The following is a 17732-nucleotide window of genomic DNA, read 5'->3' as shown; positions in this document are numbered from 1 at the left end:
AGTTCAAGCTTGATGCGCAAACTTGCTTTCTGCCTCCCTGGTCAAGGCTGGATGCGCTCCACCTGCGTGTGTGCCACCTGAGCAACCGGTGTCTTGCTCAACCCCACGTGGGGCAGGAAGGATGGGGAGGAGCGAGGTAGGTAGAATAAAAGCGATGCTACCTTATATTTAAAGCAGGAGTAATGTAGGTCATCTTACTCTGCTCTCCCTCCTCCCCTTCCTGCGGGATGGGAGAGAGTCCCAGCCACGTGCGCTGCAGGGTGGGACAACCTTCACTTTGCTGCTTTCTACCTTTGGAGCATTTTGTGATCTTTGCAGCCTTTTCTACTAGTTTATTACCTACAAAAAAAAAAAACAAAACAACCCGAACCCCACAACTCTCCAACAGTAGAGCAGAATAGTGTTGTTTCTGCGCGTGAAATGAATGGCTTCAGGGTGTTCCCAGTCATTTCTTAGGGTGGAATTCCTGATTTGTGGGTGGAACTGATTTTGTTGAGAAGGCAAGTTAACAGCGTCCTCCTGAGCTCTTGGATATTTGCTTGGTTTTTCTCCAGTTGAAATTGGGCAGCAGTGCAGCTACAGTACTGCTTCTCTTATTGTGAAGCACTATATTGAATACCTGTATAAACGCTTTCCTAATGCTGGTCCTTTCGGCCCTCCAGTGATTAGAGTTCGGTTCAGAAGGGCTGCGTATGGATTTTCATTTTTCATTCAGGGCTGTACGAGCTCAGGTAATTAAGGCCACTTTGCACCAATTTGAGCAACGTGAGTGTTAGGAACAATTTTGGTTGGCACGTCAATACAGCTCACAAAGGGTTTGGAGCACTTGAGAAATATTTTTATGTAATTGGCAAGTTTTGAGAGATTTTTGTGAAGTCTTTCCAAAGCTCAAGACGCATCTCTAAAGTACTGCAAGGCTCACGGCAGGCTGCCGTACCTTAAAATGGGCGATCTTACCGAGGCGCACATCAGCGATGGAAACACCGACAGCAGTACGTACCGCTCCGCTCGCTGTGTCGACATAGTCGAGAAGAGCTTGGGGGTTCCAACAGCTGAGATGAGACACGTCTGGTTTTCTGCTCTTGGAGCCTGCTCGGTTTCGTTACTGCTTCATCTGAAGTGGGTCGGCTTCTGGCTACCCAGGAGCTGGCAGCCCAGCTTCGGCTAAGTGTCATCCCTGATGTCCCTTGATTTTACTCAAGGTCCTGAAGATCTGAGGGATCGAAGAAAAACCTTCAGGCTTGGCATAAGGCCTAGAAACACACGTTTCCATTTTCCAAAGTAAAATGAAGGTGATTAGCTGGAGTCTCCCATTGCCACCGGTCGGGTGGCCTGGTTTCTTCCTGCAGGATGCCCGGCTCTCTTCTAAGCGTAGAGTTGGAAACTGAAGCTCGCGCTGGCTTTGCGGCACTGATGGCGTTTATCGTGCTAGGTAATGTGTGGAGAGGCGAGGCTTTAACACAAGGCAGAAGTGACGGTACTTTGCTAACTGCTCTAAAAAGGCAGGGGAAATTTGCCCGTGTCTTGATGCTCGCTTGTCATGTTTGGCGCTTTCCATGACCTGGGCAGTAGCGCGAGCAAAATATTACCAAAGCCTCCAGCGTGGGCAGGCCACAGCAGCTGATGACAAAGATGCTGCAGTAGTTTTCTTTCTGTAGTCTCTCTGCACATCTGATGGACCAAATTTTGTGGATTTTTCAAGTCAAAATTGTCCATTACTGCATTTTTCAAAGGGAGGCAGCTGGCTAAAATCATCATCTGGCTGAGTGCTCCTTCCCTGATTGTGTGCCTGATGGCACTTCATGCAGTCAGTCACTCCATTTAGATGCTGATGTGAAACTTGGTTCTCTCTCCGATTTCTTGATTTCACAGTTTCGGTCTGCACAGCCGGTTCTGCAGCGTGTGCGTCCCCACGCCAAGAGGAAGGGGTAATGTGATCAGAAGTCCTACGCGCTGCCGGGAGGGCAGATGTAATACCTGAAACCACTTGTCTTCTCTTTAAATGTCACTTTTAAATGGGTGTCGTCTTTAAAATGACAGTTTTCCTTTCTGTATGTATTCGGTGCTGCTCTCGCCATCTGTCTGGATGCGTGTTGATGGGGGCAGCGTACAAAACGGCATAGAATTTGCTGGCAGAAATGCAAACTATAGAGATGTAAAATAGTCCTTAACTTCAAAGCTGGAACAAAGACAGCAGAAAATGATACCGTCTTGAAGCTGTACTTGTCAGTGTTAAATGACGTGCTCTTCAGTTACAGGGCAAACACTTGCCTAGGTGGAATCCAGAAATGAGGCAAAGTTTTTTCAGTTTGGCCTAACAGGTGGTGATTATTTGTGGGTTTAAATAGCACATGTTATGGGATAATTTTCGTGTTGTTAAGGACTGTTTGTTCAGTGATCAGAGCTGAAATCTGGAAGGCTAACAATTGCCTTAGCATTACAGGAAAAAAAAGTAGTAAATTAAGCAAACTTATGTTACAAGATAATTAAGTTTTTCTAGGGGGTGCATATTGCGCTGCATTTTGTAGCTTTTGATATGCATACCGGCTTTTTTTCATTCCGGGATACTTCCTCTCAAACCGGCATCTCTTCAGGCTTAAATTAATTTTGATGGAAGAGAAGTGATGACATAGTGTTTCTCCACATTAGTCTCGGAGGGTTGGATGTTTGTTTTCACTTTGGTATTAAGTAGGAGTCACTGGTGGATTAACTATCTAGGACGCTCTTTTGAGCAGGAGGCTTCTAGACTGGTAATGCCAGAAAATGCTTATTAAAGAAAATGAGAAACTGAGGGAGCGAACATCCTGAAACTGCTCATCGCTTCTGCGGCTTCTGCGTGGACCGGCCCCGTGCATTTCCTGCGTATCATTGCAATCTCCGCTGCGGCTGCCTTGCAGAGAGCCTCGAACTCCTGATAAACGTGGGTCTGTCTTTAAAATGAAGCAAAGACCGTGTACTTGGTCAGACAAAACAGTTATATTTCAGTTAAAGGCAGCAATCGCCTTATCTGTTGCACTTTGGTATAATAAACCGGGTTGCCCGTCGTATACCAGATGCGCAGAGCTGGCCGATGTGGGGTGGTGTTAAATTGAAGACCCTCCTGAGATGAAATGCTGGCAGTGGACTGCTTGTCAGGACTCCGTCAGCTGCGAGGAACGTGGTAATTTGGGAGGAACTTCATTTAATACATGTAGGCTCTGGTTTTGTATTGGTAGGATGGCAACGCATGAGCTTCCACGAGGTGTTGAGATTTAAGGTTTATAACCGATCTCAGAGAGATGCTGTGGCTTCCCTGACTCCTAGGTTTTAAACCACACAGATTGGTTTTATTTTGAATCTTTTTTTCTAAACTGAAAACTAGGAGGGCAGGAAGGCTGGAAGTGACCAGCATGAAGAGCAAACTGTGACCTCCAGGAACGAGGTGGGTTTTTACCGTATCTGAAGAAATGAAATTTAAATGCAAGTTTTGGGGTGAAAACCAATGTAATCTGTGAGGGTGAGGTGGACTTAATCCAAGGCCTGTGGGAGGGATAAGATGCACCTGAATGGCAGCTGTTCATCTAAAGGAAAAAGGAATATATTACAGGCAGAAGTGCCAAGTGCTGCCTGTTACTTAATGTTTTCTATTAGAGCTCCTGCTTTTGGTTGCTTTGACTTGCCAAGGTAATGGTCTCCAAACGTTCTTTGCCTTGTGGCTGGCCTTTAAGTTCCGGCAAAACCAACGCGCTTGTTTTGGTGAAGAGGAAGCCAAGAAGCATTGCCCCATCCAAAACTTCAGAGCTCGGTCGGGTCCATCCTTAAATGGCGTTGCATTATTTGCAGGATGGTTCTGTTTCATCAGACCTGCCTTTTTCTCTTCCCATGGAAAGCCGCGGGCACCTGACTGCTCCAAGCCTTCCATTTTGCTGTGCTTTGTAAAAATAACGCGCCCATTAAAATCTGCCTGGCCTCGCTGGTGAGAGCGGAGGAATCCCGCTGCGTGGTGGGTACAGATCGATAGGCTTGAGCCATCTGGCCTGGAAGAAGATTGCTGGCTTGGGAGCCAGGAAAGGTAGAGTTTAAGCCATGGGACTTCCCATGTCAGCCCCGTGTACCTTACATTGCCCATCGAGAGCCGTCACGTAGCTGTTGGCCAGCGTTACCGCACGCTTCTGCCTCTCTCCCTCCAACCCCACAACGCGCACCGCCATCATAAAACAGAGGCGGCAGCTACCGGCTGAGCCGGGAGGGAAAGCCTGAGCGAGAGGCTGAGTTGTCCTCCTGGAGATGCTTTTCAGAGTTGAACGTACGACGTTTGCGTGCCTGGCTGTGGTTTCTGTTTCTCCCCAGATGCAGGAGCAGGTTGTGCTGTCCCCCACTCCTTCACAAGTCAGCAGCCATGTGCGTTTGGCTGATCCAGCCTTGCAGTGTTACGGTTCAGGGGAACTACTTCATTTCTGGTTTTATTAAAGTCTTGGCAAATGGTATTAAAGATCCTGTGAGATTCTTCTATGCAGTTCAGAAATGCTGGACTGAAGTTCACTCAATGCTGCTATCTTTGAATTACTTTATTCTATACCTGTTCTTCCTAGGGCATCCCCAGTTTTTCCTTGTATCGGGCAGGTGTTGAATAAAGCCCTGAGAACGGCTCAGGGGTTAAGTTGTTCATGGTTCAGGACTCTCTTTTAGGACCTGTGTGACCAGGAGTTGTTCCCAGTTGTACCTCAAGCGTACACAGTAATATCACTGCACGTGTACGAGCCGCGTGGCCAGCCAGAGCGGGCTCTTCCCGAGACGGTCACTTGTCTTTGCCGCCCAATGTTCTTCAGGTGTAGCTTTCTGTGTTTAATGAACGCCCTTCATTAAAGCAGGGCTTCTCTGAAACCCACGGCCCAAGAGCTGGGGGCTCTGGAAAGCTGGGAAAAGGTCTGGCTCTGGTTCAGCTCCACGGCAACTTGTTTTCTTTCACCTAATAACAGTCTGCTGTCAAACACATCCTAGAAACCACAAAATTGCTTCAGAAAGACCTTGGCCACTTCAGTGTCCCATGTGGGCAGGTGTAAGTGCAGGATACAAAGGGTAAGCGCAACGCTTGCCCGGTGCACAACTCTGCAATGACCGGGGTCTCCGTTCTTCTGAAGCCCAAACAGCGCTGCTGCTTGCGGAGGGGCTGGTGGCTGACGTGTGCGCAGCCTGTGGGAAAACAGGGCCAGAAAGCTGAAGTGTCCCCGGCACCCAGGGTGCCTTCGGGAGTCTGAGGGTAACCAGGGCCTCAGTTCTGCCCGCGCAGCGCTTCGGGAGCCTAAGTGCTCTTTTGGATTTTGCTCTTTGTTCTTTTGCATCTTTAGTTTGGACACGTACCTGTACAGAGTCTGGAGCAGAGCTTGTTCCCAAATGAGTAAATAAATGGACGTAGCTGCACTGGGTTAAATAGAAGCAATAAATGCCTGGCTCAGCCTCCCAAGTGAGAATCCTCCAGGCTGGGCTGGAGAAGCTGCTTTACTGACCTAGCTTTTGAGCAAGCTGCAGATCTGTGCCAGAAAGAGCCTGTCCTTCAGCTGAGGGTTACCTGGAGTGGAGGAGGCCACCCATGACCGTCAGTATAATGCAAGTGAAACATCCCTGTAGCCTGGCATAGGCACCAGGTTATCTCTTCCTGCCATCTATGCATGTCTCACCTGTTTGTATTTCCTACTAAGAGCTCTAGAAGTGTTTTTAAAAAATTAATTATTTTTTGGGTAACTTATTTTCAGCTGATAGCTGAGTCACTAGCTGCCATGCTACAGCCAGGAACCCAGGGAGAGAAGAGACTACTTGCCGAAACTTTGAGTTATGATTTTTGGCAGCACGCTACATCTTTGAGCTTGTTCTGCTGTGGCTTGTTTTGTTCCATCTGTTCAGGTGCCTTTGTTAGAGCAGAGCAGGAGCACCCGACCGAAACGCTCTAGTCACAGAAAGCAGAAGTGGCCTTAACGAGGCTGGTGGGAAAAGAACACGGTGGCAAGCAAGAATTTAAATTTATTCTTAACCTACAGCCCCCCAAGCCTTGCGGCAGTAGGTTTTGCTCTAGAGGTCCTTCCTCAGTCTCACAACACAGGTACGTGGTCTGTCTAGAGCTGCTGCAGGGGACGTTTGTTCGCAGAGCCCCGACGGAGGAGAGGAGGACTGGAGGCTCGGTACCCCTCCTGGGTACCAGCCCCCGCAGGCTGGGGGAGAGCGGAGGTGTTGGCACGTCAAGGGAGGGATAGGATCCATCTGGAGGAAAGGATTTGCAGTAGCTGGGATGGATTAAGCAGAGTTTGCTCCTAAAGAGTTGGCTAGCCCTCGCTGTGGCTCGCCATAGGGTTTGGATGGGTTGTGGGGAATCTGGGGTGCCGGCGCAGGGAGAGGGCGCAGGCAGCGCGGGTGGCAGGGTGCTGTGATGAGGGCAGAGGACGCGGTGATGGGAAGCAGCAAAACGCCAGCCAGGCCTGGCCTTCTGCCGCATGTGAGTCGGGGTGGTTAATTTTGAATGAGGCCAAGAAATCTCTGATAGCTTGGTGCCTAACGAGCTCAGATGAGACACGCGTGCAGCGGGAGAGCTTGGTTTTCTAGCTGTTACAGCAGCAAAAGCTTAGGTTTATTCAGAAGTAGGATCTCTCGAACAAAGATGTGTCACTGGTTCGCTTTTCCTGTCATGTCTTATGTCTTTTTAACTGCATGTTTTTAGTGGGACCTGGTCAACTTGAAAACTACGTCCGGATTGCGTAGAGGGCATGCTCTTTGAGGGGCTGCATCACAAAACCACGCTGTAAAAACAGGTCCAGAAATTCAACCTGATGCTTTCACCTCTACATCTGTTTTTGAAACAGGTAGAAGTTACAGATGTCCCCCACCTCCTCTCCCACCCAGGCTTTGTCCTCAGCACTGCGATGCAAATCTGTACGTACGTGTGCACGTTGCGGTGCTGTCAGCGGCGCCTGTGGCAACCTGGAAGCATTTCGGGAAGGAGAGTTTGCTCAACCTGGTGCCAGCAGCCTAGCAAAAGGACTTTATATCCAGTGACACATGTTGTACGCAACCCTGTTCTGAAATCCCCTTTCAAGCCTTCAGTGTTTGAGCACCCCTGGAAAATCTCTGTCAAGTGACATTAGCAAGAGCGGAATTAAATCTTAGAGGATTTAGCCGAGCAGCTTTGGCTACGAAGTAAATCAGGAAATACCCCACTCATTAAAAATCCAGGTGCATCTTCAGGATGACTTGTGAAGGGTGGCCTGCAGACAAAACAACTCTGTTCCCTTTGGAGTTTGCTGTTGGCTGGGATGCTGAGCTCCCACAGGTTTAAAGCTGTGCTTGCTGTGGTAACTTCTGGATATCCCGGTGTTGTGGTAGGTGGTTATTGTGAAACTTCAGGTAGGTTTCTTTACCTGCTGTGACTGTAGGAACTGGACTTCAACACATCTTTTAGAAGGTCAGAAAATGGAAAATCTGGGGAGGCGGACGTCTTTCTTGAGTTGTATTCTTCTGTTTCAGTGTAATTTAGTCTGAGAATAATTCTTGATGGTGAACAAGCCAGGGGAGTGAGCTCTCTGTCAAGTAACGTTGACAGGAAGACACTTTTAAATGGTGGAAGCAATGAACAATCTGACCCATCCCTCCTGGACTGGAGGTGCCAGCTTTGTTTAGCTGCAGAACCCTCCGAGAAAGGGCTGAGAGAGAAAACGGGGGGGATAGTTTGTCACTGTCTCCTATAGCTTGCAATCCAGCACTCTCTGTACCTGCGATGCTGCTCCTACAAGCAGCTTGAATGTTCTCTTTGACTTGCCAGTGCTCTCCCGAGACAGGCTGAGATCCTTCGGAGGGATACCCAGAGAAGCAGTATTGTAAAGGGAAGCAAGCTGATGTGCAAAGGCATCCTCCTGCTCTCTAGTTAAAGGGGTTTTGCCCGCTCACTAACAGTATCCTGCTCTGTTTATCAGTTTAAGAAGTTTTGGGATTGGCTACAGTGAAGTGGCTTTTTCCAGCCACTGATTCCTTGTCCCGTGCCTGGTACCGGCCTCGCAGGTATCCTTGCAGAGACGGCGAGTTGCAAAGGGAGCTCGCAAAGGTTGGATGGTGGAGAAGAGCCTCCAGCAGCGCTAATCCCTACCTGGCCGGAAGGTGCTGAGGTCTGACGTTAAGCCTCATGCAGCTAAAGCATTGAGCCGTGCCACGCTGCGAACCCTGGGTATTTCGGGCAGAAGAACTGCTCTGGCTCTGGCAAGCGGTGTGTAACCTCCGATTAGTCAGCTCGAGCTTCTCCCCCTTTGTTAGTGGCACTTGGAGAATAGCATGACGGAGGAGGCAGCTGAGCATCCTTTCCCTGCACGGAGGTAGGACACTGCATGCGTTAAAAGTGCTGAATCCTGCTTCTAGGCAGGAGCCTGCAGGCAGGGAGGTAGCGATGCTCAGAAAACAAAGGAGGGAAGTGAATTCTGGACCCAGCCTTCGCAAGGCTGTCTTGTGCTTCTCTGACCTGGGAATGGGAAACGGCTCTCTGGGGCCTTTTGGCAGCTGAAAACTCCATCTGAACACACAAAAAGAGTCCCAAGGGCTGCCCGGGGTCATTCAGGTCCCCGATGTTTTCGCAATACGACTAGAAAGACACCAGGAGGTTCTCCGTCTTCTCGCAGGTCTCCCAGCAGCCAGGAGCTGCTCCCGTGAGCAGGGTCGGTGGGTTGGGACCCTCTAGTAGGGGATGAGAGGCTTATCCTACTCCTGAGCTATTTATCAGGTAAGGTGGAAACTGGATGTTGCTCTGGCTCTTCTGGATGTTTGTGAGGAATGTGACTTCAAAGTCCTTCAGCGTTTTATGGCCTCGCTCTAAATTGGCGTTGTGGTTTCAACGTGGTGCCGCTGTGCCTGGATGTCATCACAGGCGCCGAGAGCTGGCTCTGTCCTGGAGAGGTTACGCTTCCTGCTGCGATGTTTGCCGTCTTTAATTAATCCTAATCAAGCTTTGCTGTGGATTCTGGTAGACAGATTTGGAATTGTAGGTTGTAATAAAGAGAGAAGCCGGAGGCTAGGAAGAGGCTGGCGTCCCTAATGCCACTGCCGGGGTCCCTGACCTTGCGACGTGTCTCACCTTTCTGCCTCCGCTGCCGACGTGGGCAGCGGGGAGAGCACTCGCCCGCTCCGGACGTGCCGGGGAGCGTGTGTTGTTCCACTCCGCAATCCTCCTGTGACCGGCGGCGGGGAAGGGAGCGGGAACACTGTGTTCAGATAAGACTGCACCTTTCCCATCTAGCAGATGTTCGCATGAGCATCCCACTGGATTGCATAATTACAGAGTTGAACGTGGAGCCGAATGGCTGCAGCCTTTTCCGCTACTGGGTGTCAGCTATTGTGTGCTCGTCTTGATGAGATTTTTGTTTTGCTTTTTTGTCAGCTGTGTCACACGGTTCAGGCTAGGCGCTCCGAAATTGTCCTTTTTTTTTCCTACACGCAGCTGATCTGAGACAAGAAAACAAATCAGATCTTTTTAAATTTCATTTCCCTGGTCTTGTCCTGCTCGTTCCCCGCTGTAATTGGGCTTCCGTGCTGTAAGCGCTTTTTCTGGTGAGTTGTCAAGGAAACGTTTTAGCATGGTGTGTCCTGGCTCAGCAGCGTGGCTCCGCGAGGAGGGCTGCACCCGGGATGCGGTCCCGCACCTGCAGCTGAGGGAGGAATGCGTTAACTCCCCGCCTGCGTCTTCAGCTTCTGCCCTGCCTCCTGAGCTGGGATAAATAGATTTATTTCTGAGGCAGAAAAACAAAAATAAAATAGGCTGGTAGGTGCCTTTCCTGCAGAATCATCCATTTGTGGCAGTGCTTTGCAGTGGTGATGCTCCATAAGCTGGATGCTTTGCTTTGACCCTAGCTGGGCTGTGTAATACAGGGCTTAAATTGCTTGATTCCCTGGGGGAGCGCTGGCAGGGGAGCAGCGAGAGCGTTTCTGGGGTTTGGGGATCAAAACCCTCGAGCAGAAACCTGGAGAGGTGGCTGGGGCAGGACCAGGAGCAGGGCTCACTGCGGGTCCCAGGTTAATTGAAGAGCTCGTAGATAGATACTGCCCGGGGTGGGAAGGAGGGAGTGAGCTGTGTCACTGCTATCGAGTAGGTATCACAGCAGCGCCCTCAGGCCCCGTCCTACCTAGCCGGTACATTAAGCTCTTTCCCTTAATTTGTACAAGGCATGCTGTTCCTTTCCCTAACGAGTTTATGCTCAAATAAACGAGACAAAGGGCATGGGAAAAGAGTGCGGCACATAAAGTTGGTGCAGCAGATCATGGTTTGCAAATGTCATCTTCCCTCCACCAAGTGGAGGTGGTTCCTGCGTGCTTGAAATGGCAAAACGAGGCACGGAGCCGGCGTGGGCGGTGAGCGGGAGCTGCGGACAGGGAGGAGAGCGGGGCAGCCAAGGTGGGATTAAATGGGATTACTTATCTCTGGCTGCTCCTGGTAGTCCAGTTTGAGTACTGCCCGCTGCTGCCACCATTTCTATCTGTCCGCAAATAACTGCTGGACTTTGGATGGTGACTAAACCGTCCCGAGGAACGTGGAGCTACCTGCGCTGCAGGTGCGTCGGGGCAGGGCTCTCCTCCCCTTTGCCGCGCTTGCCCATAGGGATGGAGCAGCCTCGCCGGAGCACCGGGCTGGACGCGGCTACCGCTGGAGAGTTTAGGCTGTTTGTGTTCAGCCAGCGTGAGTTGTGTGTAGACAACGCCCAAAATCATTCATTTAGTCAGCAAGTGCTCCGTGGAAAAATAGATACGTTTTCGTATCAAAGCTATATGTAGGTTCTATAGAACAAGCAGAATTTATCTCAGATTGCTTTATTTCCTTATTATTTCTACGAGCTCTCCAACGGCAGAAGCAGCTGTCTGTGCCCAGGGTGCCGAGCAGTTGGCTACAGCGCTTTCTGCTGAGAGATGCTGAATTTAAGGGGGGAAAAAACCCCAAACTTTTTACTGAGTATTGTGGCTTACTTGATGTTTCTTATCCTAATCAAATCATGTTGTTTTATGGGAAGAAAATGTGTTTAATGCTCAGAAGTAGGTCACCCTGGATGCCTGGGAAGGGCAGGCTGTCAATAGCTGCCTTTTCCAGGAGGTTGCTGAGAGTCTGGCTTCTGCTCCCTGATGCATCTCCCCCTCTTTAACGACCACCCTGGGCTGCTGGTCCTGCGTGCTGGGAGCTGAGGCCGCACGTTTCGGGTGCGAGAAGAAATTCAGAGGTTGCCTTCTGCCTTTCTTTCCCTTCTGATACGGCCTGACGCTCGCGCCGGCTCCTCCGGCAGCCCCGGCCGGCTGCCTGCCCTGGTTCCGATGCTGCGTCAGCTGAGACGTGCTTTCTGGCATCTTCTCCGAATTGCCCCCCCCAAAAAACTTTAATTTCTTTTTATCAGCAGTCCCTTCTGGGAAGTAACAGCTCTCTCTTTTGATGGATACGTTTCATTTCCAGCCTTTCTCTCTGTATTTCGACTGCAATGCATCTGCTACATGAGTACAGCCTTTAACTTTCACAGCTCGTGCCTTAGCGCTCTGTTTCTTAATGCTTTTGCACGTCATGCGTTGACCAGACGGGGCTGCGTTTAGAGCGGTCTGATCGAACAATAAATCGTAGCGGCGTGGTTGCAGTCTTCACCTCCTCTTGTCGTCTAAATGGGTTGCTCGGGTGTGCCACGTTGTCTTGTTCTCACTCAAATAAGTGTAAAATGAGATGCAGGCCTCCTTCGGTGCGTGTGTGACTCGTCAGAATGTCACAGCTTTCTAGCCGATGAGGCTGCCTTAGTAATAAATATCAATTTTGCAAAGGCTGCTGTCAGCTCAGTCGTTTAAAAACAAAGAACAAATTAAAAAAAAACCCCACCAACAACAAATATAAACTGCTGGTCCAGCGCTTTTGGGGAACTGTACGGTGTTGGATTGCAATCGCTGCTGCCCCGGTTGAGAGCGAGCGGCAGATTGCAAGTCTCCAGCGCGTTGCGTTTTTGGAGGGGTCGCGCTGGTACAGCCTCCAGCTGAAGAGCTTACCTGGTGTTTATATTCTAATGTATTTTTAGTTGCAGTCACATTGTATAGCTCCTGGTAAACACTTTATTAAAGTGAAGCTTTTATTAAAGATGCAGCAGCATCTCTGACTGGAGGAAGGAGTCCAGATAAATCTAGTCAAATTTGCTTTGACTTCTCTAGAGCACCATAAAGCATCAAGTACTTGTAATTTATAAACACATATGCGTGTGTGTATACATCTGTCTTATAAAGAAGAGTTCTTTATTAGGTCTGAAACCAGGCTTCTGCTGGATATTTGTAAACTTTCTTAAGAAATCCTTTTTCAGTGGATGGAAGCCTGCTGTGGTTCTGTCTGGGTTTATAGCGAAGGGGGTTGCTACTCAGCTTGCCTTAGCTGCTTTTGAGAGATCCGAGTGACTTCTTTTTTTTTTTTTGTTCTTGATTAGATTTTAAAATTTATTCTCTGCACCTAAATGAAACTTGATACCCACGTTTTTAACTTAGAATGAGTTCAAGTTGTGGACAGCAAGGGCAATATTTTCTGGATTTCATGAAATTTGCTTTTAAGCCCAAAGATTTGATGATTATTTTTTTTTTCTTTTTTAAAACTTCTTAACTTCTGACATCACTTGCATTTCCCCGATGACAGCATCTAGAGAGGCTGTGGGCTGGAGAAGCCGAGGGAGCTGCTCCCATCCCAACCCTGCGCCATTTTGCGAGTCCAGATGCAGCGATGAGGCCGACGAACCTGGTAACGATGATCGCTCGCTGGGAGCGAGCGATCGAGCGCACGTAAATGGGGGGTGAGGGGCCTAAAAAGGTCTGAACACCAATTTGTTGACGCAATATGTCATGTAAGAGGAGAAATGGGTTATCTCATCTCGCGTAGGTTTACGCTCCTCTGGCGCAGTAGAGCTAAAACTCGAGAGTCCTTTTCTGTGTTGGCCAGTAAATGTGCAGAGGGCTTCCAGGAGCAAATTCATCCCCGTCCTGCGGGGCGTCAGCGTCGTGGCAGGGATGGACAAGGCGGCTGTGGATGTGAATAGAGAGGCATATGAAAAAAGCAGATGTGAAATCAGAGATGAGAATTGCTGGATGCTACAACCGAAGCATTCATTTCCGAGGCTCCGGAGGAGCTCAAGCGTTGGGATGGGGTCGACTCAAAGCCGCGCACAGATGAGAAGAGGAGGAGCTGAAGGCAGCAGGTCAAGCGTGCATGAAGCGTGCTGCAAAACCCAGGCATGAGCTGGAGGCAGGGCAGAAAGCTGGGGTTTCATCCCAGGGTTCCCCTTCCAGCACCGCTTGTCGTGTTTCTGAATACACCCTCACTAAGCTGCACCAAATCCGATAAGAATCATTTCAATTAGCTTGTTAAGTGTTGAAACTTTCTGCGGCAGAGCTCCTGTTCCCCCCAAACCCGCGTGCTGTCTCTCGTGGCTGTGTAACCCCCGAAGCTGGAGTTAAATCAGTTTTTGCAAGGCCATCTGTCAGCTTGTTTGAGATGAGCACAGCCGAGTGCCATGCACTGAGTAGCTAGTGGAAGATTTTTTTTTTCGTTTTCTGCCTAGACAAGTTGATTTTATAAAGCTGATATTGGGGAGGGGGGGGCAGGTTTGCTGGTGATGCTCTTGTCCACCTGAAGCATCATTTCTCCTGGAGATCCACAGTTCCTCGCCTCTGATACCTTTCCTTCGGTTGGGCGGTTGGTGTTGATTCCACATTTGGTACGTGTACAGCAGCAGACACTTAAAAGCTGGGAATGAAAGCAGCTTGTGGTAATTATCACAAAATTAAAGATAATCTCCTGCTCTGGAATTGTGACAAAGTGCAGGAAAGAGATTAGTGCAGTCGCAGAGCGGTCTCAGCCGTGGCAGGGAGAGCGTAGCCTCCCTGGCCCAGGGTCCTCTTGGGCGCGCTGTGTTCCCAGCCATTTCCAGTGTTCAACATGGAGCAGCATTTGCCCCTTTGGGTTCCTCTGTGGCCTTGAGTCACTGCTCCAGCTCGCACCCTGAAAATTTGTTAGCCAAATGCTTGCCCAGTGCCATATCTCCTGCTCCCCTGGCCGTTGCAGGGCTTTGTTGAGCGATCATAAAATTGTGTTGTCTTAGGCCAAAGAACTAATTTTTCGGCACAAAAACTGATGTGGAGTTTGAGCTGGCGGTGGCCCTCGGAGCTGTGGGCTGGTGCAGTCCCAAAGAGCTGGAGGGAGCGATGGGGTCTTGCGTTGGCCATCATGTGCAGCAACGGCCCCTTGGCTGAGGGATGGGCGACGCCGGTGAGCAATGGAGGGCAGCTGCTCCGCACCAGTGAGGGGTTCCTGCTCTGCTCGCCTCCCGTCCTCCTCTTTGAGATGGGATTATGCGGTGCGGCTTGCACGGAGGGAGCAGGATTTCATACCTTGGCTGCAGTCCTGTGATTCCGTTCCTGATGTGAAACTTGGGGCAGTAAGAGCACGATTTAAAGCAAAACAACAACAAGAAGTGAATCTTCCCGTGCCTCTCTGGCTTTGCAAGCGCAGGCCAAGCTGTCGGGCGGGGGGGTTGCATTGCAGACAATTCAAAACGCCACATTGGCAAGACCCGTTTTGCACCAGGGGATCCCCAGTTTGCTGAGACCGGATGGTGAGAGAACCTCAGCGCTTCTGATCAAGAGCAATTTCATCTCCCCTGTGACCACCGAGGGTTTTTTGTTGGGTTTGCTGTCTTCTTGCTTCCCAAGGTGTGAAATATTTCCTGATATAACTGAATCATGCGCTTTCCTAGCGCTATTGTCATCTGCAGAGCATTGCGCTCCTGTTATGCCCAACCTCTTGCTCAGGCTCCTTTTGAAGCAAGCCCTGAAGCATCGCTTGTATTTGAGGAGGTTGGGCAGTTACCCACTTAAACCATCGTAATTCCTCCTCGGCCAAATGGGGGAGATGCTGAAGCAGCAGCACATTGGGCTGGATCCTCTGGGGCTTTTCCTGCTCTCCAGCTGCGAGGGCTGGACATCTCCCGCTCCCCCTGGAGAGGGACCACCTCCCCAGCTCGAGCGTAGATGTCCCTCTTGAGTCAAAGGATTTGCATGCCGGCAGGCGGTTGTGTAATCCACCCGTTGCCCTCACGTGGGGAAAAGTTATGGGCTTGGCAGAGCCTTTCTTCTGCACAGCCAAAACTCTCAAGCTCTGCTCGATGGTCTCTTGCGAAATTAAGCCCTTCCTGAAGGATTCTGGGTTGCTCAATGATCCGTGCTTGTGGGAACACTTCAGACAGGAGCAGGGAGCAGCAGACTCGTACCTGGAAGCAGATGGCCTTGAATCTATCGCTTGGGTTCGCGTTCTTTGCAAGCCGGCTTCTCTCCTAATAACTGGGCTCTGGATGCAGAGGTGGTTGGGGGAGGCTGGGGAGCTGCCTTGGCAGGGGACGTTGTGCTGCTGGCATGGGGTGGCCAGCTCCTCTTAAGCAGCTCTTGATCCTGGTTCACGGTGGTTCTCCGGAGTCAGCTGGGCTGGAAGCTGTGGTCCCACGCGCGAGGCTCTCGGCCGGTCAGCGAGCACCTCGCGGGGCGGGCAGCAGGAAGCCTCTCGGCACTGTTGCCTGAAAATAAGGAGCTCCTTGCAAACTTGGGCTCGTGCTAGGAAATGGAAAGGTGGCCTCATGTTAGAGGAGGGTTTGGGCCTGTGTTTCCAACTCTGATTATATATCTGAAAGCTTTAGGCAAAATCCTAATTTCTTACCGTTCACTGTAATGGAGTAATGGTGGCTTCTCCCAAAGGCAGTGGTAGAGATAAATGATGCATTCATTTTCACGATATATTTGGACATTGGATTCTATAAATAGATTCAATTATCAATATAGTTTGTCAAGTGCCTTCTGAGTGGCTGGAAAGCAGCTTCATAAGCGTCTCTCCGGGCTTCTGTATGTAACCGACTCTTCAGTGTAGTGCGGACCTATTACTTACGGTGCAGCAGGGATTTACAAGAACTCTCTCTACTGAAGCCTCTAGGAAACATTATCGGTAGGAAAAATTGTGCATCTTTGTGCTTCTGAATATGAAATTGTTTGGGTGACCCCTATAACTTCAGACTCCTGCACTAGTGAAACCGAAGACTGAACGAAACCAGCTGCTTTTAAAGGCTTTCCAGCTTGCTTGAAAAACAAAGCATTAGGCTATTTTCTCGGTGGTATTTTTTTTTGTTTTTTTTTGTTTTGTTTTTTTTTTTTTCTGATGTCCCTACTTTTACTGATGCTCTTCCCTTCTCTCCTCAGGTCTGGCACCAAAGAAGGCAGCCATCACCGAGGTGAGACATGTAAAGCTGGCCTTGAAAATCCCATCTTGAGAAATGAGTACACAGAGCTCTAGAAAACACTTGTCTGCCTTTTTTTAGCGAATCTGGATTCCAAAATACATTTAAAATTACTGAAAATCCGATATCTGTTATTTGGGAGAAAGAAAATTAGTGGCAGGTCTCTGGAGTCCCTGTGTTGGCATCACCACGGTCATGGAGGGGATGTGAAGGGCTTATGCCCACCGCGTGGCCAATTGTAGCTGCGTGATCCATGATACCCGTAAGTAAATGGCTGATGGCACGTCTTCCACACCAGAACCTGAAGGTGATAAATGGAGAATCTGTGTACTGGGCATCTCCAGGGCTCTGTGTTGGGTCTCACCCGCTCCTGGGAGCGAGTCAAGGAGCCTGTAATATGTGAAGCCATAAAACAGGGGAACATCTCAAGGGACTGATCTTCTCTCACACGTAATCCAGGTCGCAGGTTGCTGAATCACTGTTACCTTCTGGAGCAAAACTCTTCACAGTTGGCAGCAGGGAATCTAGTAGGAGGATCTGTGCCTGAAAGCTGTTCCCTGAAGCCCACACTCTTGGTTTAGGGCACCATGTTCAAATGATTTTTATTCAATCTAACTTTCTGGCATACCCCGTTACATTATTCACCTGGGTTGAGGAGCATTTGTATACATGAATAGCAAAATCTTCCCATAAAGCTGCCAGGGATGTGATGCTTGATTCTTTTTGCCTCCCCAGAAATATGCATAGTAGGAAGCTCAACTTCTGTGAAAGTTGATTGCTTTGTTCAATGCACAAATACTCCCACTTCTTCTTGCCCTGGAAACACAGTCACAGGTAGAGCAAGAGACTGTGAAAAAGACTTTTGTTACTGCATTTCATATGATGGCAGTCTCTTAACCAATACCTGTGTCTGTTAATCACTTTGAGGGGATGATGATGAGCCACGTGGCGAGGCAGGACCGTACAGCTTGAGCTTGCGTGTAATAGGATCCAGCTTGTTGGTGAGAAGCTGCAAGGAAAGGATAAGCTGTCCTGCTAATCACAACTGCTTGGAGGAGTACTCGGAAGCAAGCCTGGCTCTGCTAAATGTTTAAAACAGAGTAGGAAATAAGATTTTTTTTTTTTTTTTTGAAGGAGAAATCAGACTGCCCCTTAGTACTAGAAGTACAAGCAGTTTGACCAGAAATAGCTGCAAGCTCTTGATTAAAAGCTAAAACACAAAGAACTTCTGTAGTCTGAACAAAATTATACATTGTCTGCTGTAGACATCAGTTCTGAGAGATGGGTCTGTGCGGCACTTGAGAGAGACAGTGATATCATATTGTCACTTGGGAAGCGACCTTGGATCTCTCTGCACGCTGCTTAAAGGAACATCCAAAGCCCGGCTGTTCTTTAATGTAACGACCCCCCAGATGTGGCTGGCGGCTCACCGGCAGTTTTAGCCACTGGCTGGGGTCC

General features: G+C 49.4%; 1 protein-coding gene across 7 annotated transcripts in view; it reads left to right on the top strand.

Moving 5' to 3' along the window:
• The window catches only part of PIP5K1C (phosphatidylinositol-4-phosphate 5-kinase type 1 gamma), a 46687-nt gene that overhangs the window by 8683 nt on the left and 20272 nt on the right, over window positions 1-17732 (top strand). For all 7 annotated transcript variants that reach the window (XR_015707324.1, XR_015707326.1, XR_015707325.1 and 4 more), the window contains exon 2: window positions 16237-16268. Coding sequence is in view for 3 of the 7 variants with exons in the window: in XM_087769411.1 (XP_087625537.1) it covers window positions 16237-16268 (32 nt within the window). In the remaining 4 variants the exon portion in view is untranslated. The remainder of the gene's footprint in view (window positions 1-16236; window positions 16269-17732) is intronic.

Source organism: Nipponia nippon, unplaced genomic scaffold (genome assembly GCF_047370975.1).
Source record: "Nipponia nippon isolate SJK-2023a ecotype South Korea unplaced genomic scaffold, ASM4737097v1 scaffold_31, whole genome shotgun sequence".
Classification (NCBI taxonomy): Eukaryota; Metazoa; Chordata; class Aves; order Pelecaniformes; family Threskiornithidae; genus Nipponia; species Nipponia nippon.
This window is presented reverse-complemented; position numbering and strand designations above follow the sequence as displayed.